At 50.7% G+C, this 26,602-nt stretch overlaps 1 protein-coding gene across 2 annotated transcripts in view; it reads right to left on the reverse strand.

Annotated features, from left to right (window-relative positions):
- The window catches only part of KCNQ1 (potassium channel, voltage gated KQT-like subfamily Q, member 1), a 405,403-nt gene that overhangs the window by 242,645 nt on the left and 136,156 nt on the right, over positions 1–26,602 (reverse strand). For both annotated transcript variants that reach the window (XM_011988197.1, XM_011988198.1), the window contains 4 exons: positions 20,862–20,972; positions 19,368–19,463; positions 16,992–17,114; positions 15,804–15,945 (listed from right to left, as the gene is read on the reverse strand). In XM_011988197.1, coding sequence (XP_011843587.1) covers positions 15,804–15,945; positions 16,992–17,114; positions 19,368–19,463; positions 20,862–20,972 — 472 coding nt within the window. The remainder of the gene's footprint in view (positions 1–15,803; positions 15,946–16,991; positions 17,115–19,367; positions 19,464–20,861; positions 20,973–26,602) is intronic.

Raw genomic sequence — 26,602 nt, forward strand, 5'->3', positions numbered from 1 at the left:
TTTTGAAACAGAGTCTTGCTCTGTTGCCCAGGCTGGAGTGCAGTGGCATGGTCTCAGCTCACTGCAACCTCTTCCTCCTGGGTTCAAGCAATTCTCCTGCCTGAGCCTCCCGAGTAGCAGGAATTACAGGCACTTGCCACCACGCCCAGCTAATTTTTGTATTTTTAGTGGAGATGGCGTTTCACCATGTTGGCCAGGCTGGTCTCAAACTCCTGACCTCAGGTGATCTACCTGCCTCGGCCTCCCAAAGTGTTGGGATTACAGGCGTGAGCCACCACCACACCCAGCCTTTCATATCACTTTCATGCCCAAGAGATATGAAGACACATGTCCACACAAAAACCCATATACACGTGTTCTAGAGGCATTTTTCCTAGTAGTCAAAACGTGGAAACAATCTAAAATGCTTATCAACAAATGAATGGATAAACAAAATGGTTATTCATTGTATATCATATGATGGTAGATTATTCATTCATAAAAGAATGAAGCACAAGGACTGGATGCAGTGGCTCACACCTGTGGTCCCAGCAGGTTAGGAGGCCAAGGCAGGCAGATCACCTGAGGTCAGGAGTTCGAGACCAGCCTGGCTAACATGGCGAAACCCCGTCACTACTAAAAATACAAAAATTAGCCAGGCGTGGTGGCGTGTGCCTGTAATCCCAACTACTTGGGAGGCTGAGGCGGGTGAATTGCTTGAACCTGGGAGGCAGAGGTTGCAGTGAACCGGTATCGCGCCACTGCACTCCAGCCTGGGCAACAGAGTGAGACTCTGTCTCGGGAAAAAAAAAAAAAAAAAAAGATGAAGTATGAACCTTGAAAACATGATGCTAAGTGAAAGCAACCAGTCACAAAGGACCATACATTGTATGATTCCATTTATATAAAATGTCCAGAATAGGCAAACCCATAGAGAGAAACATTAGTTATTGCCTAGGGCTGAGGGGGGATGGAATAGTGGGTTTGGGGTGATATTTAAAAGGCGCTGGGTTTCTTTTTGGAATGATGAAGATGGAGTGGCAGTTGCACAGCTCTGGGGATACACAGGCACACTTCACTTTATTGCACTTTGTGGATATTGTGTTTTTAAAAAATTAAATGTGTGTGGTAAGCCTGCATTGAGCAAGTCTATCAGTGCCATTTTTCCAACAACATGTGCTCGCTTCATTCTGAGTCAGCATTTTTTAGCAATAAAGTGTTTTTCAATTAAGGTAGGCACATTGTTTTCTTAGACATGGGGCTATTGCACACTTAATAGACTACAATATAAACATAACTTTTATATGCAGTGGTAAACCAAAAAATTTGTGTGACTTGCTTTATTGCAATATTTGCTTTATTGCAGTGTACTGGAGCCGAACCACAATATCTCCGAGGTATGCCTATACTAAAAACCATTCAATCATATTCTTTAAATGGGTGAATTGTATGTATGTAAACTATTATGTCCATAAGGCTGTTAGAAAAAAGCTATAGGAGAAAATATTTGGGGTCCAGGGCCAAAGTCTTCTTAGACCTGACATCAGAAGTGCAATCCATAAGAAGGACACATTGAATCTCATCAAACTTTAAAATGTTTGCTCTATAAAGTACCTTGTTGAGATGATGACAATGAAAGCTACAATGAGTAAAATATTTGCACCCTGTTTCTGACTTAGTATAAGTATCTAGAATATATAAATATCTCCCAAAACTCGACAGTAACAAAAAGTCTAATTGGGAAATTGGAAAATGGTATCAATAAGAATTTCACTGAATAGAACATAAAAATGGCAAACAGGCACATGTAAAGATGTTCAGTATCATCCTAATGAAGAAATGTACATGTAAACCGCAATGAGATCTCACTACACACCTATCTGAATGGATAAAATGAAAAACAGTGTGAACATCAAATATCAGCAAGAATGCAGAGAAACTACATCACTTAGACATTGCTGGCAGGAATGGGGAATGTGAAATGGTGCAGTCACTCTGGAAAATCAGTTTGGTAGTTTCTTATAAAACTAAACATGCAACTGCCATACAACTCAGCAGTTACCAGCGGCTTTTATCCCAAAGAAATAAAAACTTATGTTCACACAAGAACCTTACAAGAATATTCATGTCATCCTTATCAATGTATAAGGTTCCCATGGCTGCTGTAATACATTTCCACAAACTTAGTGACTTAAAACAACACAAGCTTTTTTTTTTTTTTTTTTTTTTTTTTACAGTTCTAGAGGCCAGAAGTCTGAAAAGAGTCTTAAGGGACTAAAAATCAAGGTGTCAGCAGGGCCGGTTCCTTCTGGAGGCTCCACTTCCCTTTCCTTGCCTTTTCTTCTGGAAGCTGCCTGCATTCCTTGGTTTGTGACCCCTTCCTCAAATCACATTGCCATTTCCTGCCCCTGCTTCCATGGCCACATAACCCTCTTTCTCTTCTATAGTCAAATATGCTTCTGCCTCCCTCTTATAAGGACCCTTGTGATTACACTGGACCCACTCAGACAATCCAGGATGATCTCTCCATCTCAAGGTCCTTCATTTAACACATCTGCAGAGTGCCCTTTGCCACAGAAGGCAATAGTCATAGGTTCCAGGAGTTAGGACCTGGCTACTTTGGGGGCCATTGTTCAGCCTACTATGATTTGTAATAGCCCAAACTGGAAATGACCCACATGTCCTTGGATGAGGGAATGGTTAAATAAACTGGGGTATATGTCCATATCATGAAATTCCACTCAGCACTACAATTTAGTGAACTGTCGCTATACAAAACAACTTGAATGAATCCAGAGAATGATGCTGAGCCAAAAGACTCAGTTTCTAAGATATTGTGTACGGTGTGATTCCATTTATATGGCATTTTTGAAAAGACAAAACTACAGAATCAGAGAACAGATGAGTGGTTGCCAGGGATTAGAGGAATAGGGTGGGAGAAAGTTGGTGTAAAAGGACAAACAATGGGAATCCTTGTGGTGATGGAAACACTCTGTATCTTGACTCTCACTGTTGACATCCTGGTTATCATATTGTGCTATGGTTTTAGAAGATGCTACCACTGAGGGAAACTAACTAAAGGGTGCATGGGATCCCTATTATTTCTTACCATTGCATGTGAATGTCTAAAAATAAAAAGCCTAAAAGTGTCATTTTTTAAAATGGGCAAAAGATCTGAATAAATATTTCATTAAAGAAGATATACAATTGAGCACCAAGCACATGGAAAAACGCTCAGCATCACTAGGAGAATGCAAATCACAACCACGATGAGGTAACCATTCCAACGGGACAGTATTTTTTTTTTCTTTCTATACTTTCGTGGAAGAGGTGCTAGAGTTGGAAAATTATCATTTTTGCAACTACCACAATAAAGCCTGGTTTCCAAAAGCATTTAAATCTGGGGAGACTTTTTTTGATACGCAGCAGAGTATATGCATGGCCTTAAAGAATCTCCCCCAGATTTTCTATCGGTTGCAAGACAAAATATAGTAACCGTAGGGTAGAAAAGTGGATAATGCCTCAATTTGGTGATCAAAATAACATCTTCAATAAGGGGCAGATACACTGTGTGCCTCAGGATGTGGTACACTGAGAAGGACATCAGGTCACTTACAGAGTACACAACGTGGATCTAACCTGAGGAAACATCAAACTCCCCCAAGAAGTGGCAGGACTGTATCTTTCAAAAATATCAGTGTCATAACAAGAGAAAGAGACTAGAAATGCTCCAGATTAAAGAAGACTGAAGAGACACATCTAAAGGCAATACTGACCCTGAACTGGATCTTTCAGTGGAGGAAAAAATGCTACAAAGGACATTGTCGTGGCAACTGACAAAATGGGAACATAGGCATTAAATTAGGTAAAAGTATTATATCGATGTTTAATTGCAGAAGTCGATAACTGTATTCTTGCTTTCAAAGATAATATCTTTATTTTTCAGAAATACACAGCAAAATGTTTAGGGGCAAAGGGCTGTGGAGTATGCAACTCACAGATGTTTCAGAAAAACATGTTATGTGAATATAATGTAGAGAAAGGGGTTCAAATGATAAAGCGAATGTGGCAAAATGCAACAATTAGTAAACTGGTAAGTCTTAGTGAAGGGTATATAGGTGTTTTATATCTCATGCTTGTAATTTTTCTGTAGTTCAAAATTATTGCCAAATAAAGTTTGTTTTGTTTTAAGAAAGAATCCTGAGGGACCACCTTAGCCCAGCAGGTCACAACTGGGGGCAATTTTGCCCTCCAGGGGACATGTGGCAACATGTCGAGATGTTTTTGGTTGTCATAACTGAGGGAATGATGCTGCTGGCTTCCTGGTAGAGGCCAGAGATGCTGCTAAACATCTTACAATGGACAGGACTTCCTCCCTCAACAAAGACTTATCCGGTACTAGATGTCAATAGAGGTACAGTGGAGAAACTCTGCCCCACTTGGCTGACAACAAGTCAACTCTGCCAGGATGGGTGGGCAGGAATGCCGGCCCGGAAAGAGGAACCCTGCCTGTGGAATTCAAGGTCAGACAACCCAAGAAAAACAACCTGGCCACATCACTGAAATTAACATGCCTATTCCTGTGTCATGGGCTGAATTGTGTCCCACAAGATTTGCAATTGAAGCCCTAGTCTTTAATACCTCAGCATGTGACTCAGCATATTTGGAGACAGGACCTTTGAAAAGGTGATGAAGCTACAATGAGGCTGTTAGGGTGGCCCTAATCCAATGTGACGGGTGCCCTTAAAGAAAAGGATATTTGGACACACAAAGAAACACCGGGGTGCAAGTGCACAGAGCAACGACCATGTGATGACACAGGAAGAAGGCAGCCATCTGCAAGGCAAGGAGAGAGGCCTCAGGGAAAGCAACCTTGCTGACACCTTGATCTCAGACTTCTATCCTCCAGAATTGTGAGAAATAAATGTCTGCCGTCTAAGCCACCCAGCCTGTGGTATTTTTTTTATGGCAGCCCTAGCAAACTAATACATTCTGGAAATTTATCACATAGAAATAAAAGTTCTGTACATAGAAACAGGTTCAAGAACCTATGTTCAGAAACAAAATGAATTTTAAGCAATAGAGAACATCACAGAATATGTACACCAAAGGAAATTAAGCAGAGATTATAAATTTTAGAATAGAATTGAAATAGAAATAAAATTCAATTAGAGATAGAATTAAATCAAAATAAAATTGTTCCAGCAGCCTTAGGGACATTTTTACTATTTTACTGATTGAGAAAAACAAGATGCAGAAACCAGGTATGATATGATCCCATGAGTTTGGAAAACAATGATAATGCCTTCATTATGTCACATGTATTTTATTTCATTGAATATTATGTGAACATCAGGAAAAATGTTAGACAACAAATCCTAGATTATCAACATAGGTAACAGAGAGGAGGGGAGCCCAAGCAAACATAAGAAAAAAGTTCTGTACTGAAACACATCTATTCCATTCTACTCATCTGTAAAGTTAAAGTGAATATTAGAAAGTAATACAATATTAAGGACACTAAAAGTAAGAATAGCCCCTAGATTTGTGGTACAAGTGTTTGGAAGGAGAGCAGAGCTGATCTGGTGTTGATAGAGCCTGGGGCCAATTTGGCAGTAGACATAGACACAAGACTGTTTGCTGCATATGGGCCCTGGGTGAGCACTTACATATTCTAACTCAGTCAAGACAGGAGTCCTGGGAGCAGGCACAGTTAGGATCCTGATTTCACAGATGTGGAAACTGAGGCACAGAGAATGCAGTAGCTTGCTTAGGGCCACGTAAAAAAATGGCAGAGCTGGGCTATGGCCCTAAGAAGGTTGGCCATATAGGCTATGCTCCAAACCACTCCATGAAACCTGCCACTCAAGTTTTAGAAACATAATTGTACAGGAAGGATTTAATTTTCCTGTATCAGAATTTGGCAGATGTATTAGGTTTTTTTTTTTTTTTTTTTTTTTTAAACTAAGGGCAGAGCAGACCTAAATGAGGCAATGAATAAACATATATATATATGTATATATATATATACACACAATCCATCTCAATATACATTTTAGCTGTCCATGTATACAAATAAAACTTTGTGTCCTACAAATACAGAAAATATTTTCTGAGGTCTGTGGAGCATTTACAAAAATAATGGTCTTATTTACATACTTGGACACAAAATCTTCATTTAAAAAAAGTGGAGACTTCATAGGCTACATCCTTTCACTGTAAGCCTACTAAATTAGAAATAAATAACAGTGATAAAAATTTACTGCTTAAAAATTAAGAAGACATTAAAAGAACTCTAAAGAGAAAAATCAAAACACAAAATAAAAACTATCAAGAAAGCAATGAAAAGGAACATATTTCATAATCAGATCTATGTGTCACAGCTAAAGCTGCAATCAGAGGAAAATTTATAGCCTTTAAAAATGCCTTTAGTAGAAGAACTTCAAATAAATGAACTATGACTCTTAAGTAAAAGAAAACAGAGTTAGCCAAGAAAAGGGAATTAACAGCTATAAAAGCTTAGATTAATGAAATAGATAACAAAGAGTACAAAGATAGTTTTCTGATAATATAAATAAAATAGATAAATTTCTCATGTGCTTAAGAAAAAAGGAGAAAAACTACAAAAGTTCAGGCATAAAGGAAAAGAAAAACAAAGAGATGATAAAGACCATAAAATCACTAAAGGAAAAAATTAGTTGCTACCGAGTGGCAACACAATTGAAACACTTGAGGAAATTAAATAGGAGTGAATAAATCACTCCAAAAGATGCAATAAACTAATGTATAACAACTTATCATAAAACAGACTAAAAAGAAATTACTAAAGATGTCCTATGAAACATGTATCAGGCCCAGATGGTTTTACAACTCGGTTCTATTTAACCTTTACAGAAAAGATAATCCCAATGTTCTTCAAACAGTTCCAAGACACAGAACAAGGCAGATAAAACTTTGTTTTGTAAACCATTGTATTTGCCCCCACATAATGGCAGATTTCATACTCTTCTGAAAGATGTACTGTTATTTCTAGGATCAGATATCAGGGATGGCCTGCACCAGTGATGAGAGTGCAGCTTCACAATTTTGATGACTGTTTAATAGAGATATGCTACTTGAAGCAGACCTCCACTGATGGGCATGTTGGTGGTTTGCAATTATTTGCTATTTAACAATTGCAGAAATCAATATCCTAATGATGGATTATTTTGCAAATGTGTAAGATATGTGTAGAATAAATTTCTAGAATGATTCAAAGGCATATGCATCTTTAATTTTGATTGAGATTGCCTTATTTGTCTCCACAGAGGTTTGTATCAATTTATTTTTCCAACATCAATGACTGAGAGTTTCCCGTTACACATACCCATAGAGTGTTATCAAACTCTTTGATATTTAATAATCAGATAAGTTTCAAAAACCCCATTGCTTTAATTTGCATTTCTGTCATAATTGAAATCATCTGGCATATTTTCATTCTTAAGAATCATTGGTATTTCCTTTTCTGTGAACTGTTTAACTTTTATCTTTATTTACAAGAGCATTTTTTTTTTTTAATTTTTTGAGATGGAGTCTCTCTCTCTCTCCCCCAGTCTGGAGTGCAGTGGCGTGATCTTGGCTCACTGCAAGCTCTGCCTCCAAGGTTCACGCCATTCTCCTGCCTCAGCCTCCCAAGTAGCTGGGACTACAGGCACCCGCCACCATGCCTGGCTAATTTTTTGTATTTTTTTAGTAGAGATGGGGTTTCACCGTGTTAGCCAGGATGGTCTTGATCTCCTGACCTTGTGATCTGCCCACCTCGGCCTCCCAAAGTGCTGGGACAGGCGTGAGCTACCGCAGCCTGGCCAAGAGCATTTTTATATAGCAATTAAATTAGCCCCATGCCTATAGGTGAGTGGCAACTGGTTTCTTTAGGTTATCAATAAAAAAGTATTTTCAGTATTTTTTTGCTATGCAAAATATATATTATGTATTTATATTACATATTTATTATAAACAGCTTTATTGAGGTATAATTGACACAACTTGCATATGTTTAAAGTGTGCAATTTGGTAACTTTTAACACACGATGAAACCATTGCCATGATTATGATAATGAACATATCCACTGCCCCAAAAGCTTTTTGTGCCCTTTTGTCCTTTTCCCTCCTGCCACTACCCCTGACCCCTAGGTAACCACTGATAACCACTGACATTTTTGCCACTCTATATTAGTGGTCATTTTGTAGATTTTTACATAAATAAGATACCATGTACTCTTCTTTTTTTTTTTTTTGGTCTGGCTTCTTTCACTCACCATAATTATGTTGCAATTTATCCATATTGTAGGTGTATCAATGGTTCATTCCTTTGTATTTCTGAGTAGTATTCCATTGTAGGAATATACCACAACTTTGAAAAAAATCTATTCAAATGATGGGCATTTGGGTTGCCTCCAGTTTTGGGTTTCCAGTTTTTATAAAGCTGCTATGAATATTCCATGTACAAATGGTGGCATGCATATGATCTTATTTCTCCTGGATAAATACCTAAGAATAGAATGGCTGTGGAATATGGTAGGTATATATTTAACACATTAAGAAACTGCTGAACTGTTTCCCAAATGGTTGCATCGCTTTGGACTTTGCATTCTCACCAGGACCATGTGAGAGTTCCACCTCCGACACATCTTCACCAACACTTGGTATCATCCATCTCCCTAATTTTATACAATATAATAATTGGGTACTGGTATTTCATGGTGTCTTTCATTTGCATTTCTCTAATAACTAATGATATTTCAGCCACATCTTCAGGCTCCACTTCTAATCCTAGTTCTCTTGCAGTTTTCACATCAGCAGTTACTTCCTCCACTGAAATCTTCAACCCCTCACAGTCATCCAAGAGGGTTGAAATCAACTTTTTCCCAATTCCTGTTAATGTTGATATTTTTACCTTCTTCCATGAATCACTAATGTTCTCAATTTCATCTAGAATGGTGATTCTTTTCTAAAGTGTTTTCAATTTACTTTGGCCAGATTCATCAAAGCAATCACTCTCTATGACCTCTATAGCCTTATAAAATGCATTTCTTAAACAATAAGACTTCGAAGTTGGAATTACTCCTTGATTATGGGCTGCAGAATGGATGTTGTGTTAGCAGGCATAAGAACAACATTAATCTTCTTGTACATCTCCATCAGAGGTCTTGGATGACCAGGTGCACTGTCATTGAGCAGTAACATTTTGAGAGGAATCTTTTTGTCTGAACAGTAGGTCTCAAAAATGGGCTCAACATATTCAGTAAACCATGTTGTCAACAGATGTACTGTCATCAGGCTTCGTTGTTCCGTTATACAGCATAAGCAGAGTAGATTTAGCATAATTCTTAAGGGCCCTAGGATTATTGAAATGGTAAATGAATACTGGCTTCAACTTGAGCAGGGTTGCCACAAACCTTCAATTTGTAAAAAATGCATTATCAGCAAAGTGCAACCAAAGTGCAGTCAATAAGAATGAGACATGCCTGTATTTTAAAAATTTCAATTTCTGGTTATTTGCTACAAGAATATATGAATGGAATTGATTTTTCATATTAATCTTGTATCTGCCACCTTACTAAACTCATATATTAGTCATAGTGGTCATCTTGTATATTCATCAGATTTTCTACATAGATAACCATGTCTTCTGCAAATAAAGACAGTTTTACTTTATAAAATAAAACTCTTCTCTCAATATATGTAACTTAGACTTGCTCTCACAGGAGACTGGGGTTTCTGTTTACACTGCATAGGTTGTCTAGAAGATCCCATTTCTAAAACATGTATCATGAAGGTCCTGGATTGGTTCACTCAGTCACCCTGTACAAGCAAAAGTACAGCTTCTCCAGAGGCATGTACCTTATACAGGATACATAGGAACCCCACAAACAAAAACATCCACCACACAAACTCATGATCTAAATTGCACACCCACAATGAAATGAGCCATCATGAGCAAGAGTCAGGAAAAACTACAGTGAACAGAATTAGATTCTCCAAGAACTGCAGATGATGAAATGACATGATAGAGCGTACAAAATACACAGGTTCAAATGACCTAAAGATTTAAAGTTGTAGTTTAAAATATGAGAAAGGTACAAGATGCTAAAATGAAGCAAATTAAACCCACATACAAGGATTTATAGGAATGGAAAAAATATGTAACTGAAAGTCTCAGTGGGTGGATAAAGCAGTGGAACAGAAACATCTCAAGAGTTAGAAACTGCATGGAAAATTCTGTGAATGAAGCAGAGGGAGACAGAGATAGAAAATCTATGAGATAGCTGAGGAAGACAATGAGATGGTCAAATAGAAGTTTCTGGAAAAGATCAGAAGCATTAGGGGAGGCAATATTCTACAACATAATGGTACTGACTGTCCACAGTTGACGAAAGACATAAATCCTCAGATTCAGGAATCACAACAAATTGTAGGCACGATAAATAAAAATAATCCACCACCTTGGTACAGTACAGTGAAATTTCTGAACACTAAAGTCAAAAGGAAGGTTTCTGAAGTCACTAGAGGTAGGGTCACTTACAAAGGAAAATCAATTAGCCTGATGAGCCACAGAAGCTAGGAGACTGCGGTGTTATAGCTCCAGAGTCTTCAGACAAAATGTATACATTAACCTGTAACTTTCCCCCCAACGAAATCATCATCCAAGAATAAAGGCAAAGTAAAAATATTTCAGACAACCAGAAACTGAGAGTTTACCTTCACTGAAGGAATCACAGACTTCAGGAAAAAGGAAATTAAATCCAAACAGTGAGACAGAAAACTGCAAGTCTGTGAGTAAATATCTAGATGTATGCAGCATCAACAAAAAGAGGATTGTTTAAAAGACAAAACCAAAACACTGGGCAACAAAGGCCCAGGAAACGGCAGGAGACAGTACGATCTGGAGCACCTTGAGGTCCCAGTGAGGTTCCAGAGGAGTTGGGGTGACTTTTGATCTCAATTGGCAAAGCATTCAGGATTTAATCCTGCAGCAACCACCAAAAATGTACAATCAGAACACACAGCTTGAATGGAGGAGTGGGTGAAAGGCCAGGCTTGGTGAGTTGAGCTGAGGATGTCAAGCTGGGAGCAGGAGGAGGCTATAGCCTGACCCTGTAAGAACCAGGCTCACAAGCGTAGAAGTGAGAAGTTAGGCTGTTCCATGACGCATGCTTCCAAAAAGCACACACACGAGTGTGAAGGATGAGACCCCAGGCCACACTGGGGACCTCTGGGTATGTGATGCATGCTCCTCCAGCACGCTGCCCCACTTCAAAAATGGGAAACCACACAATCATCCCAGGTCACCTGACAAACACATGGTGACATACACAGGCACAGCTTTGAAGACACCTCCCCAGAAGCCCTTCAGAATGACCTCCAGGCCGGTGGACACGTGCGTGCTACCCAATCCTACGTCACAGACCCCGACCTTCCAGCCCAGTGTTCTCTGAGCAGCAAAAGGCCTCTGAGGCAGCCTCCAGGACCAGTGAATTTGGGGAAGTCTCCTCTGCCCTCCTAGGGACTCGGGTGTTCAGGAGGCCACCTCCGGCCAGCCCTGCTCTTGACAACCCACCTCCAGCCCCTTTGTCAAGACAAAACCCTGGTGGCACAGCCCTGTATTTTTATCGTGTATCCACCATGGGTTACGTATGGTACCAGCTCGGGAAGGGTCAGTGGTGAAAAACAAAGGGCCACTCCCCTTTGAGGAGGGGACTGGACAACCTGGTCAATGGTGACCTGGCTGTGGAGACAACTAGAGTGGAGGAGGGGCGGGGTAGTCAGCGCAGGATGGAGGTGGCTCCTTCAGGACTTCTGGGATCCAGGAAAGACAGTTCCAGGCAGAGGGAACACAGTGGCTCTGAGACAGGGACAGTGAGGCAGGATGGCCAGTATGTGGCTCCAGCCCAGGCCTCTTCTGACCTGCAGATGTGGATGGCCTGTGCCTGCTTGGATCCCCTGGGCAGGAGGCTGCCTGTGTCTGCCCCCACCCCGCAAGCATACAGAGGATATTCAGGACCCCCAAGGCAGCAGCAGCCGGGCTGTGAGTGTCAGGCTCCCCAGGCTAGGCATGGACAATGGCCACCGCATCCTCGCAGGTCCCCAGTCCCTTCAACACTGCCAAGCCAAGCGGCATGAGGTTGGGTCCCCATGCATCCTTCATGAGCAGTCTGTGACACTTCACTGCAAAGACCCTAGGGCTAGGCTGGCCAGCCCCTGCTGCGCTCTGGCTCTCGGGCTGGGCGGCTGCTGACATTCCCCTCCCTTTCTACCCAGGTCAGAAGGTTGGGGGAACGGCAGCAGGCCCTTCCTGCTGGGATGAGGGCTGGTTCCTCCCCTTAGTGAGGCTGCTCTGCAGGGACCACGCAGCCCATTTTTGCTGCAGGTTAGTCTGTGTTCTGATGCCACCGTGAGGGACCTTCTTCCTTCCCAGCCTCCCTCTCCTGAGGTCTGCCACTGCCATACCTGCATGTGCCTCTTGGCAGGCTCAGTGGGGTGTCAGGACACACAGGTGTCCTCAGGAGTTGCCCACATGGCCCTGTCCTTCTGTTTCTCCATCTATAAATGGGGCCAACACTGCACAGCACCAGCTAGAGCACAAGCTGCAGGGGCCCATGTGCAGGTGGATGGCGCAGACAGCTAGGAGCCCTGAGGCAGGCTCAAGGGGACTTCTGCCTAATCTGCGGGTTCACACAACAGAAAGCACAGTCAGGCAAGGTTGAGGCCTGGGTTGGCCTTTGCGGGGGATCAGTGTGGCTGTTCATACCCTCCTTGAGGGAGTGGGGCTGTGGGGCTTCCCCAGGGGTGGCATCTGCCCTGGGATCCGCATGCCCTTCTCCCCATGCCAGGACTCTCCAAGAGCCTTCTGGGCAAAGGGGACTCAGGAGTATCAGGGGCTGCTCTAGGTCCCTGGGGGCCAGGCTGACAGCTCAGGCTCCAGAAATCTGGTGGCTCCAGCCTGGGCTGACTTATCAAGTTAGGAAAGAAAAAAGTCCAGCAGGACAGAAAAACCTTCTCCGTGGAGGAGCATTCCACAAAAGGCGCCTGACTTTCTCCACACTCGCCCCTCATTAACATTCCGCAGACAGCACTAATGACTTCATAACACTAACCAGGCTGAATGGATGGCATCGACTCGGGCTGCCCCGCATTCAGCAAGCAGCAAGCGATGCTTCTCCAGGCCGCACACAGGCTGCGTCCCCAGCCCCCGGCCACGCCCACCTGCCCGTTAGCATGCGCAGAAAGCCCCCATTTGCATGGAGACAATGGTCCCAGCCCTGAATCCAGAGCTGTGGGGGCACTGGGCACTGGTTGGCACAATCGCCCTTTGTGCCGGCTCCAGCGGGCAGGCGGGAGCACATCCCAGGGGCTCAGAGATGTGGCCGGGTCCCAGCCAAATCCTGATGGCATCTAAGGCCCCAGGGAGCCTGGTGCCCAGTGGAGCGGGTGCCTGGACTTGGTCTTGCCTGGTGACTTCCACAGTGGATGCCCAGGAAAGCCCCAAGGGGCAGGGAACACCACCCGGCCTCCTGCCAAGGATGGGGGGATGCAGGTGAGCCATCCTGAATAAACTGGAGCTTGGCGGGCTGGGCTGGTGTCTGCGAGCACAAAGGGTTGTGAACAGTGTGGGTTTGTCCCCTCTCTGCCATGCATAAGATGTGACAGCATCCTTACAACTGCTGGTAAGCTGGGACATTCAGGTTGGTCCCAGGCACTGGGAAGAGGTCTGAGAGGGGAGGGATGGATACAGAAGTGACCAAAGGGTAAAGGGACAGCTGCTGAGGAGGGAATGGATCATGTGACCTGGATGGGAGGGCAAGGTGGATGACCCACCTCCTCTGCCAGGCATGGAACCCTGGCCACTTGGCACAACTGAGTCAGGGCCTGGCTTCCAATAGCCCAGAGTCCAGAACAGTGGGGTCAAGTTTCCAAGGGACTGGGCCACATGGAGTCCTCCCACGGGGCATGGAAGGCAGGGAGAGTGGGGAGCAGTCCCTCCAGGATGGGGTCAAGCCTCCTTAGAGGGACATGCCTTGGAGTCATGGAAGAAGGGGTCTGAGACTTCAAGGGGCAGAAACCAGGTGAGCAGAAACAAGGTGAGCAGGAACCAATGCAAGGCCCAAGTGCGTGATGTCTGTCTGGACAACAGCAAGTGGTCAAAGGGGCATGGGCTTCAAATGCTGTGCTCCCCCCACCACCTGGAAAATGAGGGCTCTCCCATGCTGGGAGGGCAAGGCCACTGTTTCGCGTGGGCCTGAACTAGTGCTTCTTTCTGGCACTATGACAACCAAATGTTTTCAAAACAGGTGCCCCTTTCCCCCCCAGGGGGACCGCACCCTGGGACAGGGGCTTCTGCAAACGTTTGCCAGGGCCCCTGCATTGGTGCTACAGTGCAGCAGCCAGCAAGTGCCATCTTTGTATCAGAACACAGTCACCCCTGTGTCTGCCTCAGAGGAAGCAGCGAGCAGGGCCACAGATGGCACCTTTGCACGAGGTACTGGGGAGCAAACAGGCTTCACTGTGTTTTCTCCTGGGAAGACAAGGGGCACGCCCCTGTCCTGGTGGCAGCACAGCTATCTCAAATACCCCACACTGGGCTCAGAGGTCAGAAAAAGCCAGAATCCTTCACATTTGGTTTTAAGAGAGCTGCTAGAGAATTTGGCAGTTTGGGATCACAGTCCCCAGAAGTGGGCATTGAAGTCATATGCAAGAGAAGTTGGAGCTCCCAGGGAGAAGCGGGGTCCCTTCCACCTCTCCTAACTCTCAAGGGCATCTGTGGCCAGGGAGCATGAGGTCTCCAGCCCCTCACACTCTGTAGAGCTGGCCAGTTCACGGTCCTGTCCTATAGGAGGTTTGTCTCAAAACTGGTCCCAAGATGACGGATGCATCACGTGTGCCTCCTGAAGCAGCCAGGAGGCCAGGTCTGCCCTGGAGCAGTGTGGGGAGACCAAGCACTGATGCTCTGGCATCACCACAGGTTACCTGCTGTGTGTGTGCTCAGCCAACTGCACCTCTGGGAACAGCAGAAGTTGGCAGGAGGCGTATGGGGGCCACAACCAGGCACTGCCGTGTCCCTGCCGTGTGGCTGGAGCACACAAGCCCAGCCTCCAGGGCCTTACTCTCCACGTCTGTCAAAGAGCCATGCTTACGAGTTAGCGTGGGTAAAACCCCCCACCCGGGATGGAGGGCAGCTAAACCCTCGACAGGTCTGCCATCCAAGTATCAGGTGCTGCAGAAGGTAGCTTCATCCCAGCCCCTGCTGCAGGGGTGAGAGGAGGGACGCAGGTCCGAGCCACACCATCACGTACAAACTCATGGCCTCCAGGCTGCATGAGAACGGCCTGTCCCATCAGACCCCCCACGTTTTACCCAGGCCTGGTGCTTCTCCTCCAGAGCCCCATCCCCAGACCCCTTACCTCTGGTCTCCCTGCCAGTGGGCCCAGAGGTCACCCCAGACACTTTCCAACCACAGCCCGTGGGCTCAGCTGGGAGGAAGCCAGGCAGCTGGAATCAGGAACATAGCCTTCCCTCAGCACGGCCGGACAGAGCTGACCCATCCCGTCATCTGCCCAGGCTTCCTCTCGCATCAGAAGGTGTGGCCAGCCCCTCCTTGGGAAGACTCTGAGGGGAAGGTGGCTGGAAGGTTTACAGAAGTTTCTAGAAGCTCCACTCTCTGTCTGTTCATACCTCGTTATCAGAGACCCCAGCCCAAGGGAGAAACTCATTGGCTTGCTCGGGCTCCCAAAAAAGGCAGTGACCTTCCCAGCCCTGCGGCCCACACCTGCTTGAGGGGTTCTCACCAGAACTGTCATAGCCGTCAACAGAGAAGTGGTCCAGCCTCCGCTCTTCCGGGGGGTCGCACGTGATATGGGGGACTGTGAGCATCTTCTCTCCGGGACTCACCCCATTGTCTTTGTCCAGCTTGAACTTTTTTTTCTTTACCTAAAAAAACAGACAATAGATTAGCGGTTCCTGGACATCGTCTGCCAGGCCTTACGCTGGCCCCAAAGTGCCTGTGCAGCTGCCCTGAGCCCAGCCCCCATCACATACACCTGGAGAGCGACATCACATACACCTGGACAGCGACATCACATACACCTGGACAGGGACCTGAGGCCTGGGGCCAGCTCCAGAGTCCTCACACAGAGACAGGGCAGGGCTGCTGGGGGTCACATGGGGGGTTGGCCCTGGTGCTGCCCTGTGAGCTCATGGCCTCGCTAACAGGACAGCAGGAAGCAGACAGACATACAAGATGGTGCCAGTGGAAGTGGTAATGGGAGCTATGACCAGTAGGGGTGAATGCATATGGGGGGAACAGGCTAGGGGCCAGCAGGGCATGAAGAGGGCGCCTGAAGTCAGGGAGCAGGCTATGTGGAAATCTGGGGGAACATTCCAGCACAGGGAACAGTCGGTACGGAGGCTCCACTGGCAGCTGGAAACTGGGAAGGCCAGGTCTCTCCACAGAGGGTGTGGGCACAGGCCAGGAAGCGGAACCATGCCAGCATCAGCCCCAACCCCTCTTATGACCCCAGCCACGTCACAAGACTTCTGCCTGGCACCTGCCAAACTCCACTGCCCTGTGACCTCCAGACCCCCTTCGCTACACCCCTGCATCACCTCCCTCCCCTGCTGCTCCCCTCCCACTGCCCACTGCTCACCACCCACTGCGCCCCACATGGCAAGCCCAACCCCAAGGCCCTCTGAAGAGCCTTCTTTCCAGCGCGTCCTGCTCCCAGAGCTCTATCTCTGGAGGTCTCATGCCCTGACCCTGGAATGACCGATCCTACATACCCCCAAGTTGGGGGACATTGGGATAGCAGGAACCTAGCATCGGGTGTATAGCTCAGTGTCCCGAACGATGCTGACACTCTGACATAGGCCGCACCAGGTCAAATGCATGGTGAGATCCCAGCCTTGTGCTGCGGCCCCCACAGCCCCCCCACCTGCTAGCAAGAAGGCCCTGCCCTGGTGGCAGGTGGGCTACTCACCACCACAGACTTCTTGGGTTTGGGGCTGGATGACAGCAGAGTGTGGCTCCGGGAGGGCTTCCGGACGTAGATCTTCCAGGTGGAGGAGTCGGGGTTCTCGGCAGCATAGCACCTCCATGCGGTCTGAGGTCGGTCGGGGGAGAGGCTGTCACCTGCTGAGCCACCCAGTGGGGGCCCTTATGGAAGCTACAGCTCCCCCTCCCTGTTCCCCAGGCCGGACCCCCTCCCCTCTGGGTGGCAGGGTCTGGGACCTCAGAGTCACAGGCTTGACGTGGTCCCAGCTCCCAGACCCTCTGCCCAGGCAACCTGGCTTGGTCCCTTGCTGTACCAGGCAGCTCACCACTGCCTGGGCCAACTGTTACCCACAGCTGGGACACCACAAAGGTCTTTACCGGCCCTGAGCCAGCCTTGAGCCAAAGGCAAGACTCGCAAAGGTGGGCAGGTCACACATCGTCCCCGGGTGCCAGGGTGCACAGCGTGCATAGGAGACCAATGCAGAAATAGGCAACCAGCGGCCACACAGTAAGGAAGGGCTGAGAAAGAGAGGTTGTCCGGGACCTGCAGGTGCTGAACAGGGGGCAGGGAGAGGCAGGGTCCCTTGGGCTGACAGGAGGTGAGGTCTCTCCTAGAGGCCTGTGAGTGCCACCTTGCAGTTGGGGGAGCCTCTGATGGCACATGGGTGCAGCTCTGAAGCCAGCATTTCAGAGAGACCCTATGGCAGCACCACATGGAACAGTGGGAGGAGGGGACACTATCGGTAGGGGACTTGGCGGGGGGAAGTTGTGCAGCGTCCAGGTGGGCAGGAGGGGCTCCCAGGGCCTTGTATGAGGACACATCCTGGTGGCCTTGTCATCACTGGCCACATAAGCCTGAGAGAGGGCCAAGTGGAGAATGTGTCCCCACACTGGTGGGCTCCTGGGTGATAGTCCCAGATAGACACAGCAGCTGGCAAGGGGCACCTGCAGCCCTCACTCCCACCCAGCACCCAGGGACAGGCAGGCAAGGGCACAAGCCCAGCCTTCCAAGGCCCGAGCATCACACATACAGGACGAGCACTCCACGTGGTCCCCCAACCCTGGCAAACCCCACAACCCCTGCCCTGCTCCTGTGCAGGCCTGTCACCTGGGGCCCCCACTCCAGTCCTCCCACAGTGTGTGCAGCTTCCGAGGGAGCCCCCTTTCACAGGACCTGTGGTTCCCAAGGAGTGGGACCAGGAATCCAATGTGGTCCCCTGCTGGGCGTGGGTGGCCAGCATGCTCACGCTGGGACCAAGGTGGGTTTACGGGCCTGATTTACGGTCTCCTGGGAAGGAGAAACTGTGAAGTCAGGCTGAGGGTGGGAGCTCACAGCCCCCCGATAGCTGAGCCAGGAGCCCGGCAGGACTGCGACTTGCCCCTGATAGCCTGGGCCTTGCCTGGGGCAGCAAGCTCAGGAGGCCTGCAGGGGGCACCCCAGCCAGCAGGGGCTGCCCAGGCCCTGGGCCTTCCTGGGGGACATCAGGCCCAGTGTGCCCAGAGGAGCTGACACTGCTCCCAGCCACTGCACTGGGCAGAGGCCCTATCCCTAGCGGGCACTTGTCATTCAACCTAGCAATGCCCACCCTCCAGGCCCCTCAGCAGCTGTTCCTCAGGGCAGCCCTGGCCCTGCGGTGGCCAACAAGAGAGACCCACAGGGATGCAATTCTCAAGTGGCTTCTGTGCTAAGTCCTTGCTTATGTTAACAGGGCAGTCCCATTCTCTGGTGGGTCCTGGAGAGCGTGGAGTGACAGAGCCAGAGCCCAGCGTCCCAGAGCTTGGTACTGCCTGCCTCCCACCCACCTCCAGGACCTTCCTGCCCATGATGCTCCAGGGCTCTGCCTTTCCCTGCCCACTGGCCTTGTGAGCCCAGAGGGAGGCCCATGCCGTCCATCGCCAGCCCTCACCTCCAGGCACCAGGGCCTCCCGAGCCCTGAGGGATGCCAGGCCCTCTAGAAGGCACCAACTGCACAGCTGGGTCCTACCTCCCTTGGGGACAATCACCTGGCTCCGCCACTCCCAGACTCAGCCCTCAGGTTGTTGTGCAATGGGAGGGAGAATGGGAGCGCAAGGGAGCCTCAGAGCCAACCACGTCCACTCCTGGCATGGCCACGGCCGTGCCTCCTCTCCAGCCCACAGGGTATGGCCCTTGATGGGAGTGGCTTTGGAGGAAGACAGGCTCCAGCGCCCCATGCTCACCCCATCACCAGAGAAGCCAAGGCTTCCACAAGCAGGGTATGCCCCACAGGCCAGCCAGGCGGACACAGGGGCCAATGGTGGTTCCGACAGGTGGCCATGAGGGCTGGACGCAACAATAACAGTGACCAAAATGTCAGTGACTAGGGCCTTGCAGGTACCGCACCTGAATGAGTGAGGCTGCCGCCGGAATCTGCCGGTTGAAGTGCTTCTGCCTCTGCTTTTGCTGCACCTTCAGGGCAAACCCCGAGCCGAGAATCCCCTGGGAAGGAATGGAGAGGAGGGTCCCGTCCACACAGGCCACTGCCAGCTGGGTGCAGCCTCAGGACATGGTTACCAGTCACAGTTGTGGGAAGGCCAGGCATGGTCAGTGCTGGAAGTTCCCCAAGTCCCACCTCGGGCCCAGCCTGCCTGTCCTGGGCCAGCATGGGGGGCAGAACTTATACCCCAGGCCCCAGCAAGGGGCCCAGTCCCATGGGGCGGGGCTAAAGCCTCTCTAACCCATTCCCAGGGACCATTCTGGGGGCCAGGTGGGCTGGCCCATCTGTATGCACCCAGGAAGGGGTCATACCACTGGGATGGGGGTCGCAAGTGAGAAGTCGGCCCTTCTCAGTCACCACTGCTGCCGCCCTGCCCCACTGCTGCCGCCCTGCCCAAGGACAGCTGATGGGATGCAAAGGACCCACCCAGAAGCTAGAGAACTCCCAGTCTACAGAGGGGATCACGTGGTCCATATGCATATGTGACGCACACGCACACACAATAGATATGCACACTAACACACACTAACAAACACACGCACTAACACACACACACACACAAACACTAACACACTAACACTAACACACAAACACTAACACACTAATGCACACTAACAAACACACACACTAACACAAACACAAACACGTCTACATGTCATGTGCACACACACATACACAGCACATAGATGTATAATATATATACCTGTGACACACAGATACATACACATATGCAAACATACTAATATACATGTATAACGCATACATGTGCACACAACACACCACACATACTAAATACAACATACGCACATACAATACGTATACACAGTATGCACGCACATATACGGTACAATACACACCCATGCGATACATATACACATACCCATAGTATGCAAGTAACATAAAATTATACACACACAGCACAAACACATATGCACATACACACATAACACACATACACCCATATACGGGCACTGCGAACTAGACACATCACCTAACAATCTGTGGTTTCTGGAAAGGCCATGGAACAAACCCCCTCCCCGGCCAGCCACAGCGTGGAAGTGCTCTCTCCAGGCACAAGATTCTGCCTCCATGGGGCATGGCAGCAGCATTGTCCACCCCCCAGGGCTGAGTAAGCAGGCCTGTCCCACACTGTGTCCATGCACAGCCACTCCAGGCTGCCTCCCACACTGCCTGCAAGGACCCCAGTGGGGACTGCAAACAGGAAGTCTGCATCCAGGGCCCCAGGGAGGGCAGGTGGAGCTCTGGAGTATAGCAGCTTCTAGCAGGGAAGCACCTTCTTGGTTCTGAACATAAGCGGGTCTGCTCAGAGGGAGGGCGTGCAGCCACCCCAGGGCCCCAGCTGTCCGAGGAGCCGGGAAAACACACCATGGAGCACCTACCGCTGGGAGCGCAAAGAAGGAGATGGCAAAGACAGAGAAGCAGGAGGCAATGGTCTTCCCGACCCACGTCTGGGGCACCTTGTCCCCATAGCCAATGGTGGTGACTGTGACCTGCAGGAAGAAGGACAGTGGTCAGCCACGGATGGGACTGGAGCCTTGGAAGGGCCACCTGCCTAACCCAAACCCACCACTCTGATGAGCGGAGAGGCCGATGAGAGACCCTGACCACCAGGACGACCCCGTGTGACTCGGCGAAAGCACCAGGAACAGAGCCGCGGGATGGCGCGTGTCTCCCAGGCTCTCGGCGTCACACACAAGGCATGTCCCACCAGCACATGCAAGGAGCCCAGCACCCACAAAGGGCCGGGCCTGGTGGCTGGGAACGTGGGCCTGAGAGCTCACCCCGCACCTGCTGCCTCATCTGCCTGCCTGTCCCCAGGAGGCTGGGGCCCTGGACCACCGACATTGCTGTGTGCCGGCCCCCAGGAGACCGGGAGCTCCCACTGAGGCCGGTCGTCGACAAAGAGCAGGGGCTGGGATGACGCGCTGCTTCCTGACGCCACTCCAGGGCACCAGATGTTTTATTTTCCTCTTTTCTGAGAGTACAAGATGCAGCTCAAGCCTTCTTGGTGGGAGAGCCATCCGAACAGGACGTGTGGTGGGACAATAGGAGGCTCCCCCCACCCGTGCCTCCTGCTGGCATCTGAGGTTTGCTTCCTGGGGCTTCCAGCCTGAGCCTGGAAATGTCATCCTGCAGGACTTAGGAGCCCACCCTGGCTGGGCCAGGCCTGTGCGGGCTGCCTGCTGGGTTCTTCAGGAGCTGGCGCTGAGCCCAACAAGGAGACCCAGAGTGGCCCTGAGGCACAGCTCACCCTGTAGACACACAGGCTCATGCCCGGGCTCACCTGGACAGCTGGCATGGTGGCCCAGACCATGGCTGTGGCTGCGGGAGGTCTTTGCAGCCCTGCTCTGGGCACCATACTCAGCTATTAGCCCAGCATTTACCCGCTTGGGGCTTCTGGACTGCTTGCAGGCCCAGGAATGCCCTAGCTGGGAACCACATGGAGACCCCCATTGGATTCTCAGCCCTATGGGCCCAGCGCTGATGGCAGGAAGGCCTGAGGCCTGTTTAACACACTCTGATGGAAGGCAAGAAAAATTCCCAGCCCACCTGAGCCCCCACGAGACCAGGGTCCCTGGGCCACCCCATGGTTTCCACCGGCCACTGAGGAGGAGGGAGGGTGGGGAGAATCCCCATGACCACCGCCGGGCAGGCGCGCACAGGCACACACGTGGAGAAGCAGGTGCCCATGGCTCATGTGACTGCCCAGAACTGCCAGAGCAGGAGGCTTGGAGGCTCAGGCAGCAGAAGGGGCCACATTACGGGAAACCAGGCTGTGCTGATGAGCACATTAACGAACACTGACAAATGCCAGCCACCGCCATCAGGCCGCAGGGCAGGACTGGCCTCTGCTGAGCCCTGGCCGTCACCCAGGCCCCTGCCCCGCTAATGCTCTGACCGCACGTTCGCTTATGGTCAGGATGCTGCCGCAGAGGCTGCTCGCAGGTTATCTCCTGCAACTGCACACGGAGCTCTCCCTGCAGTGCCGCTGTTCTTAAGAGACACCCATATGCACCCATGCCCCCGCCATACACACAATGTGCACAGGAAGCTGTTTACTGCCAGGCCCTTTCTGTGGGCCACCCGGCTCTGTGTGCGTGGGTGTGCACCCACAAACATGCCTCATGCAGAGATGGGACGCTCCACACATGCACATGTGTGCACACACGTACACACTGAAACATACAATGACCTGGTCAGTACACACACGTGCATCACACAGGTGACAAGGTCATGTAAAAAGGGAGCTGGTCCCCATGTCCGAGCCTGACACTCTCAGGTGCAGACACTGAGGTGCAGACACCTTGAACGCACAGCACAGGCACAGAGTGCAGCCATGTCCCTGCAGGGTGCAGCCAGGCCACGGGTGAGGCTGACAGTGGCTGGCAGAGGGGGACCCTGGGGGAGCCCGAGGCCCTCGTCTGCAGGGTGTCCTCCCCAGAGGGCCTGCACCCACATGCATAGGCTGGGCTGCTGCTAAGTTCCCCAGAGGGGCCACGTGCACTGGGGTGGGGAGTTGCAGAGGCAGACACAGGGCTGCAAATTGGGCGGGGCATCGGAGACCCTGTGCCAGTCCTGCCCTGGGGAGCAACTCCCACCTGGTGAGCTCTCAGCCCAAAGAGGCTCAGAGCCTGGGGGCCCAGCACATCCACTATTTACCAAGTCTACAGCAAGTCCAAGAAAGCACACACGGGTGGCCCATTAATGGGCCTAGAAGGGCCTGGGCAGAGCGGGGACCCTGGCCTATCCTGGCCTTAAGCTCAGAGGGCCCCTGCAGCATGGACAAGTAACAAGAGGGCTCCAGAGTCTGTCTAATCCAGATTTCTTGGGGGGACACTCACTCCTTCAGTATGAACATGCTGATTCCTCCTATTCATCCCTCAAACCTGTGCCTGGGCCTGCACAGCCCCTGCTGATGCCCTGAGGCAGTGCTCACCCCTCCACTCCTGGTTCTGCCTCTGCTCTGCAGAAGGACCCCTCTCAGCATCGTCCGCCTGGCTGGCATGTGCAGCCCGAGACTTGAGAAGCAGCCCAGCGCAGGCCCAAGTCCCACCCCACCTAGACATCCTCCTAGCACTGGGCCCCGAAGGACAAGATTAGGCCGAAGAAAGCGGGGGTGGTAGGGTGTGGCAGAGCAGTGCCCCAGGTGGGGGCCAGGTACGAGAAGCAGGGTTGGAGGGCTGCGTCCAGGACAGGGCTGAGTCTGCTTCCCCAGGCAAATGTGCACTGATGATCTGCTGGGCCTGGGCTCAGGGACGGCAGCCCTCGCTATGGCTGGGGGGCACTAACCGGTACTCCTGCTCCCACCCAAGCGTGAGCAGTGGGACATTGCTCTTGACAGACAGGCCCAGGGCAGGCATGGGGATCCCCGTCCTCTGGGGAGCCAGGCTTTCTGGAGATTTGCAAAAATGCTTATTTTTCTTTCAATAATATTTGTTTTGAAAAATATAGAAATTTTTCATAACATTATTTATGAAAATGTAATGGGTCTATTATTTTAATAAATTAATATGGAATTGTTTTTACATGTCTCCACTGTATTAAATATTGATGGCACAATGCCCACGAACAAGACTTCTCTGTCAGGGGCGCCAAGGGGCCCTGAGACCAAGAGGCCTGGGCACGGCTGCCTCCCGAGGAGGCCGGGGACAAACCCAAGATAGGCTGAGAGGCAGGAATTGGGCTGTAGGGGGGCCAGGCAGCAGGCGGCTGGGGGACGCCAGCAAGGTGTTCGTGCCTTGGGTGCCAAGCGTAAGGGGCGCCAGCAAACTCAGGCATCAGAACAAATGGCAGGGGCTGGTGTATTAAACGTCATTTTAATAATAACATTAAATTATTTAAAAATATTTAGAATCATTACTTTTTAAATGAAAATACCATATTTTGATTTACTTAAAAATCGAATACAGAAACTCCATGATGAAGGTGGAATGGAGTAGGGCTGGCCTGGAAGCCAGAGTGGAGCTGGGGTCAGGCGAGCAGGTGAGGTGGCCACCTGCTCAGGTAAGGACACCCGAGACCACCTCCCAAACCTGCCCCCAAACAGACGAGACCTGCTGAGGGTGGGGGCGTCACCTCCTGGGGCTGAGATGGGTGCACGTGGGCGCCTGCTGGCTGGCTGGCTGGCTGGGTAGTCCGTAGAAGCCAGGGGTGCCCCCAGCGGGAGAGAAAGGCCAGCCCCAGAAGTGCCCCTGGGTGTCTGCCCACTGTGGAGAGCACACAAACAGCCGGATGTAGTTCCAGGACCCCACCTTCGCCCTGTCCGCCTGCCCGTCTGCCCAGACCCGGCCCAGACCCTCCTCCTCAAGTTAACAAGGAAAAGGCCCCTCCCTGCAGACCTGTTTGTTTTTCCTACATTCAGACACAAGCAGCTCAGGAATGGGCTGTTTTATGGTCACCATGCTGGGGATTAGTCCCTGATGGCCCGCCACCTGGAATGCAGATCCACATGTCTGTCTCCTGGGTGACAGCTCCTCGCCAGGGCGCCAGTCGCACGAGGCACACAAAGTCACACCCATGGCAGGAACTGTGGGGGCGCGCGGGGAACCCACACCCCACTGGTCAGCACGTTCCCCCACCCTCCTGCTGGCCTGTGCCTTCACTCCCGTGTGAAGGGGCGGGAGGCATGGGGAGCCTTCTAGTTCCCCATTTTCCGCCCTGAGGAGCACTAGGATTCTATTCCCTCCTTTCGGAAGCAGCCTCCTCAAGGCTGGCCTCAAGGGGATGACTGAGGCCAGCCCAGAAACCTGAGCTCCAGCCACACACCAAGCCCTGGCTCCCAGAGCTCACTGGCCCCGGCTGGAGACGCGGTAGTCATTTGCCCAGAAGGAAGGGGTGGCCCTGGCTGGAGAGGTGGTGGTCGTCTGTCCAGAGGGAGGGGTGGTCAAGAGCGGGAGCAGGAGGTAGCCCAGAGGTGTCACACCCCAGCTGGCACCCTCAGGTCAAGATCATCTATGGAGGAGGAAACTGAGGCTGGGCAATCACTGTGTTGAGGGCTTCCCATTAGAAAGTGTCCAGGCAGACAGCTGGACCAAGGCCTGCAGGACCCACGCTCCCCGCTGTGGCCCGCGAAGGCAGAGATGGGCTGAGGCTGCTTCAGCCTTGCAGGCCTAGACCTTGTCCAGCCTCGAGGGCCCAGCCTGCCCGTGAGGAGGCACTCGAGGATGGAGTCAGGAGAGTGCAGCACCCAAGCTTAGCCCCACAGCTCCAGGGAGGGTGGCAGGGGCTCCGGGACATCCCATGTGGCCACAGCCATTCCTAGGTTGCTGTGCCGGGGCCCCAGCCATGAGGAGGCCCCCTGGCTCTTCATGGAGGCTCTGGGCCAAAGATGCCCTCCCAGGCCTGGTCCCCTCTCCAGGGCCTAGCAGGAAGCCCATGCAGGATCTCCCAGAGCTGCACCCTCAGTCTCAGTGCCCCCAGTAGGCTGAGCACACAGAGGTCCAGGCAGGTGTCCCCTCTCGTGGCACGATGCCTGTCTCAGTGGTTCCAAGGGATGTAGGACAATGCCCTGTGAGTGAGGGCCTCGGGCCCCACCTGGCACCCTCGCCTTGCCTGGCAGTCCTGTGGTTGCCCTGCTGGTAAGGCTGGGCTGGCACCATGGTTCTGAGTGTGGGGGCAGTTCTCACCCTGTCCATCTGGCCTCAGGCAAAGCCCCAGCCTGTTCTGTGCCTCAATTTCCCCCTCTTGGGAAGGTGCATGGTCACAACACACTTCTCACGGGCTGCCTGCTGGGTTAGGGTTTGGCATGTGGCCAGCCTGTCACTCACTCCTGGAATTTGTAAAGTGCTTTGGTGCCCCTTGCAGACTTAAAGACCCAGTCTAGGGCCTGTCTAGAGCCTCTGCTAGCTGGTGGGCTCCCCCCATGCAGGGCTCGGAGACATGCACTCCTCAGGACAGGGCAGGACAGGGCCCCCTGACCGGGGTGATACTACGGAGAGCAGGGCTAACAAAGTTGGAGAAGAGGCGCCTAGGGGGGTGGCCTGGGGAAGGGGGAGCCACGGACAGAGGGAGGCCCCTGGGTGGGAGGCAGGACTGTCTCTGGGGCAGAGAAGGGTGGGGCCAGCAGTCCTGGGGCTCTAACAGGCCAGGCACTCACATTCCGAGGGGACGCCCAGCACAT

This window comes from Mandrillus leucophaeus, unplaced genomic scaffold, assembly GCF_000951045.1.
Source record: "Mandrillus leucophaeus isolate KB7577 unplaced genomic scaffold, Mleu.le_1.0 Scaffold325, whole genome shotgun sequence".
In the NCBI taxonomy this organism is placed as follows: Eukaryota; Metazoa; Chordata; class Mammalia; order Primates; family Cercopithecidae; genus Mandrillus; species Mandrillus leucophaeus.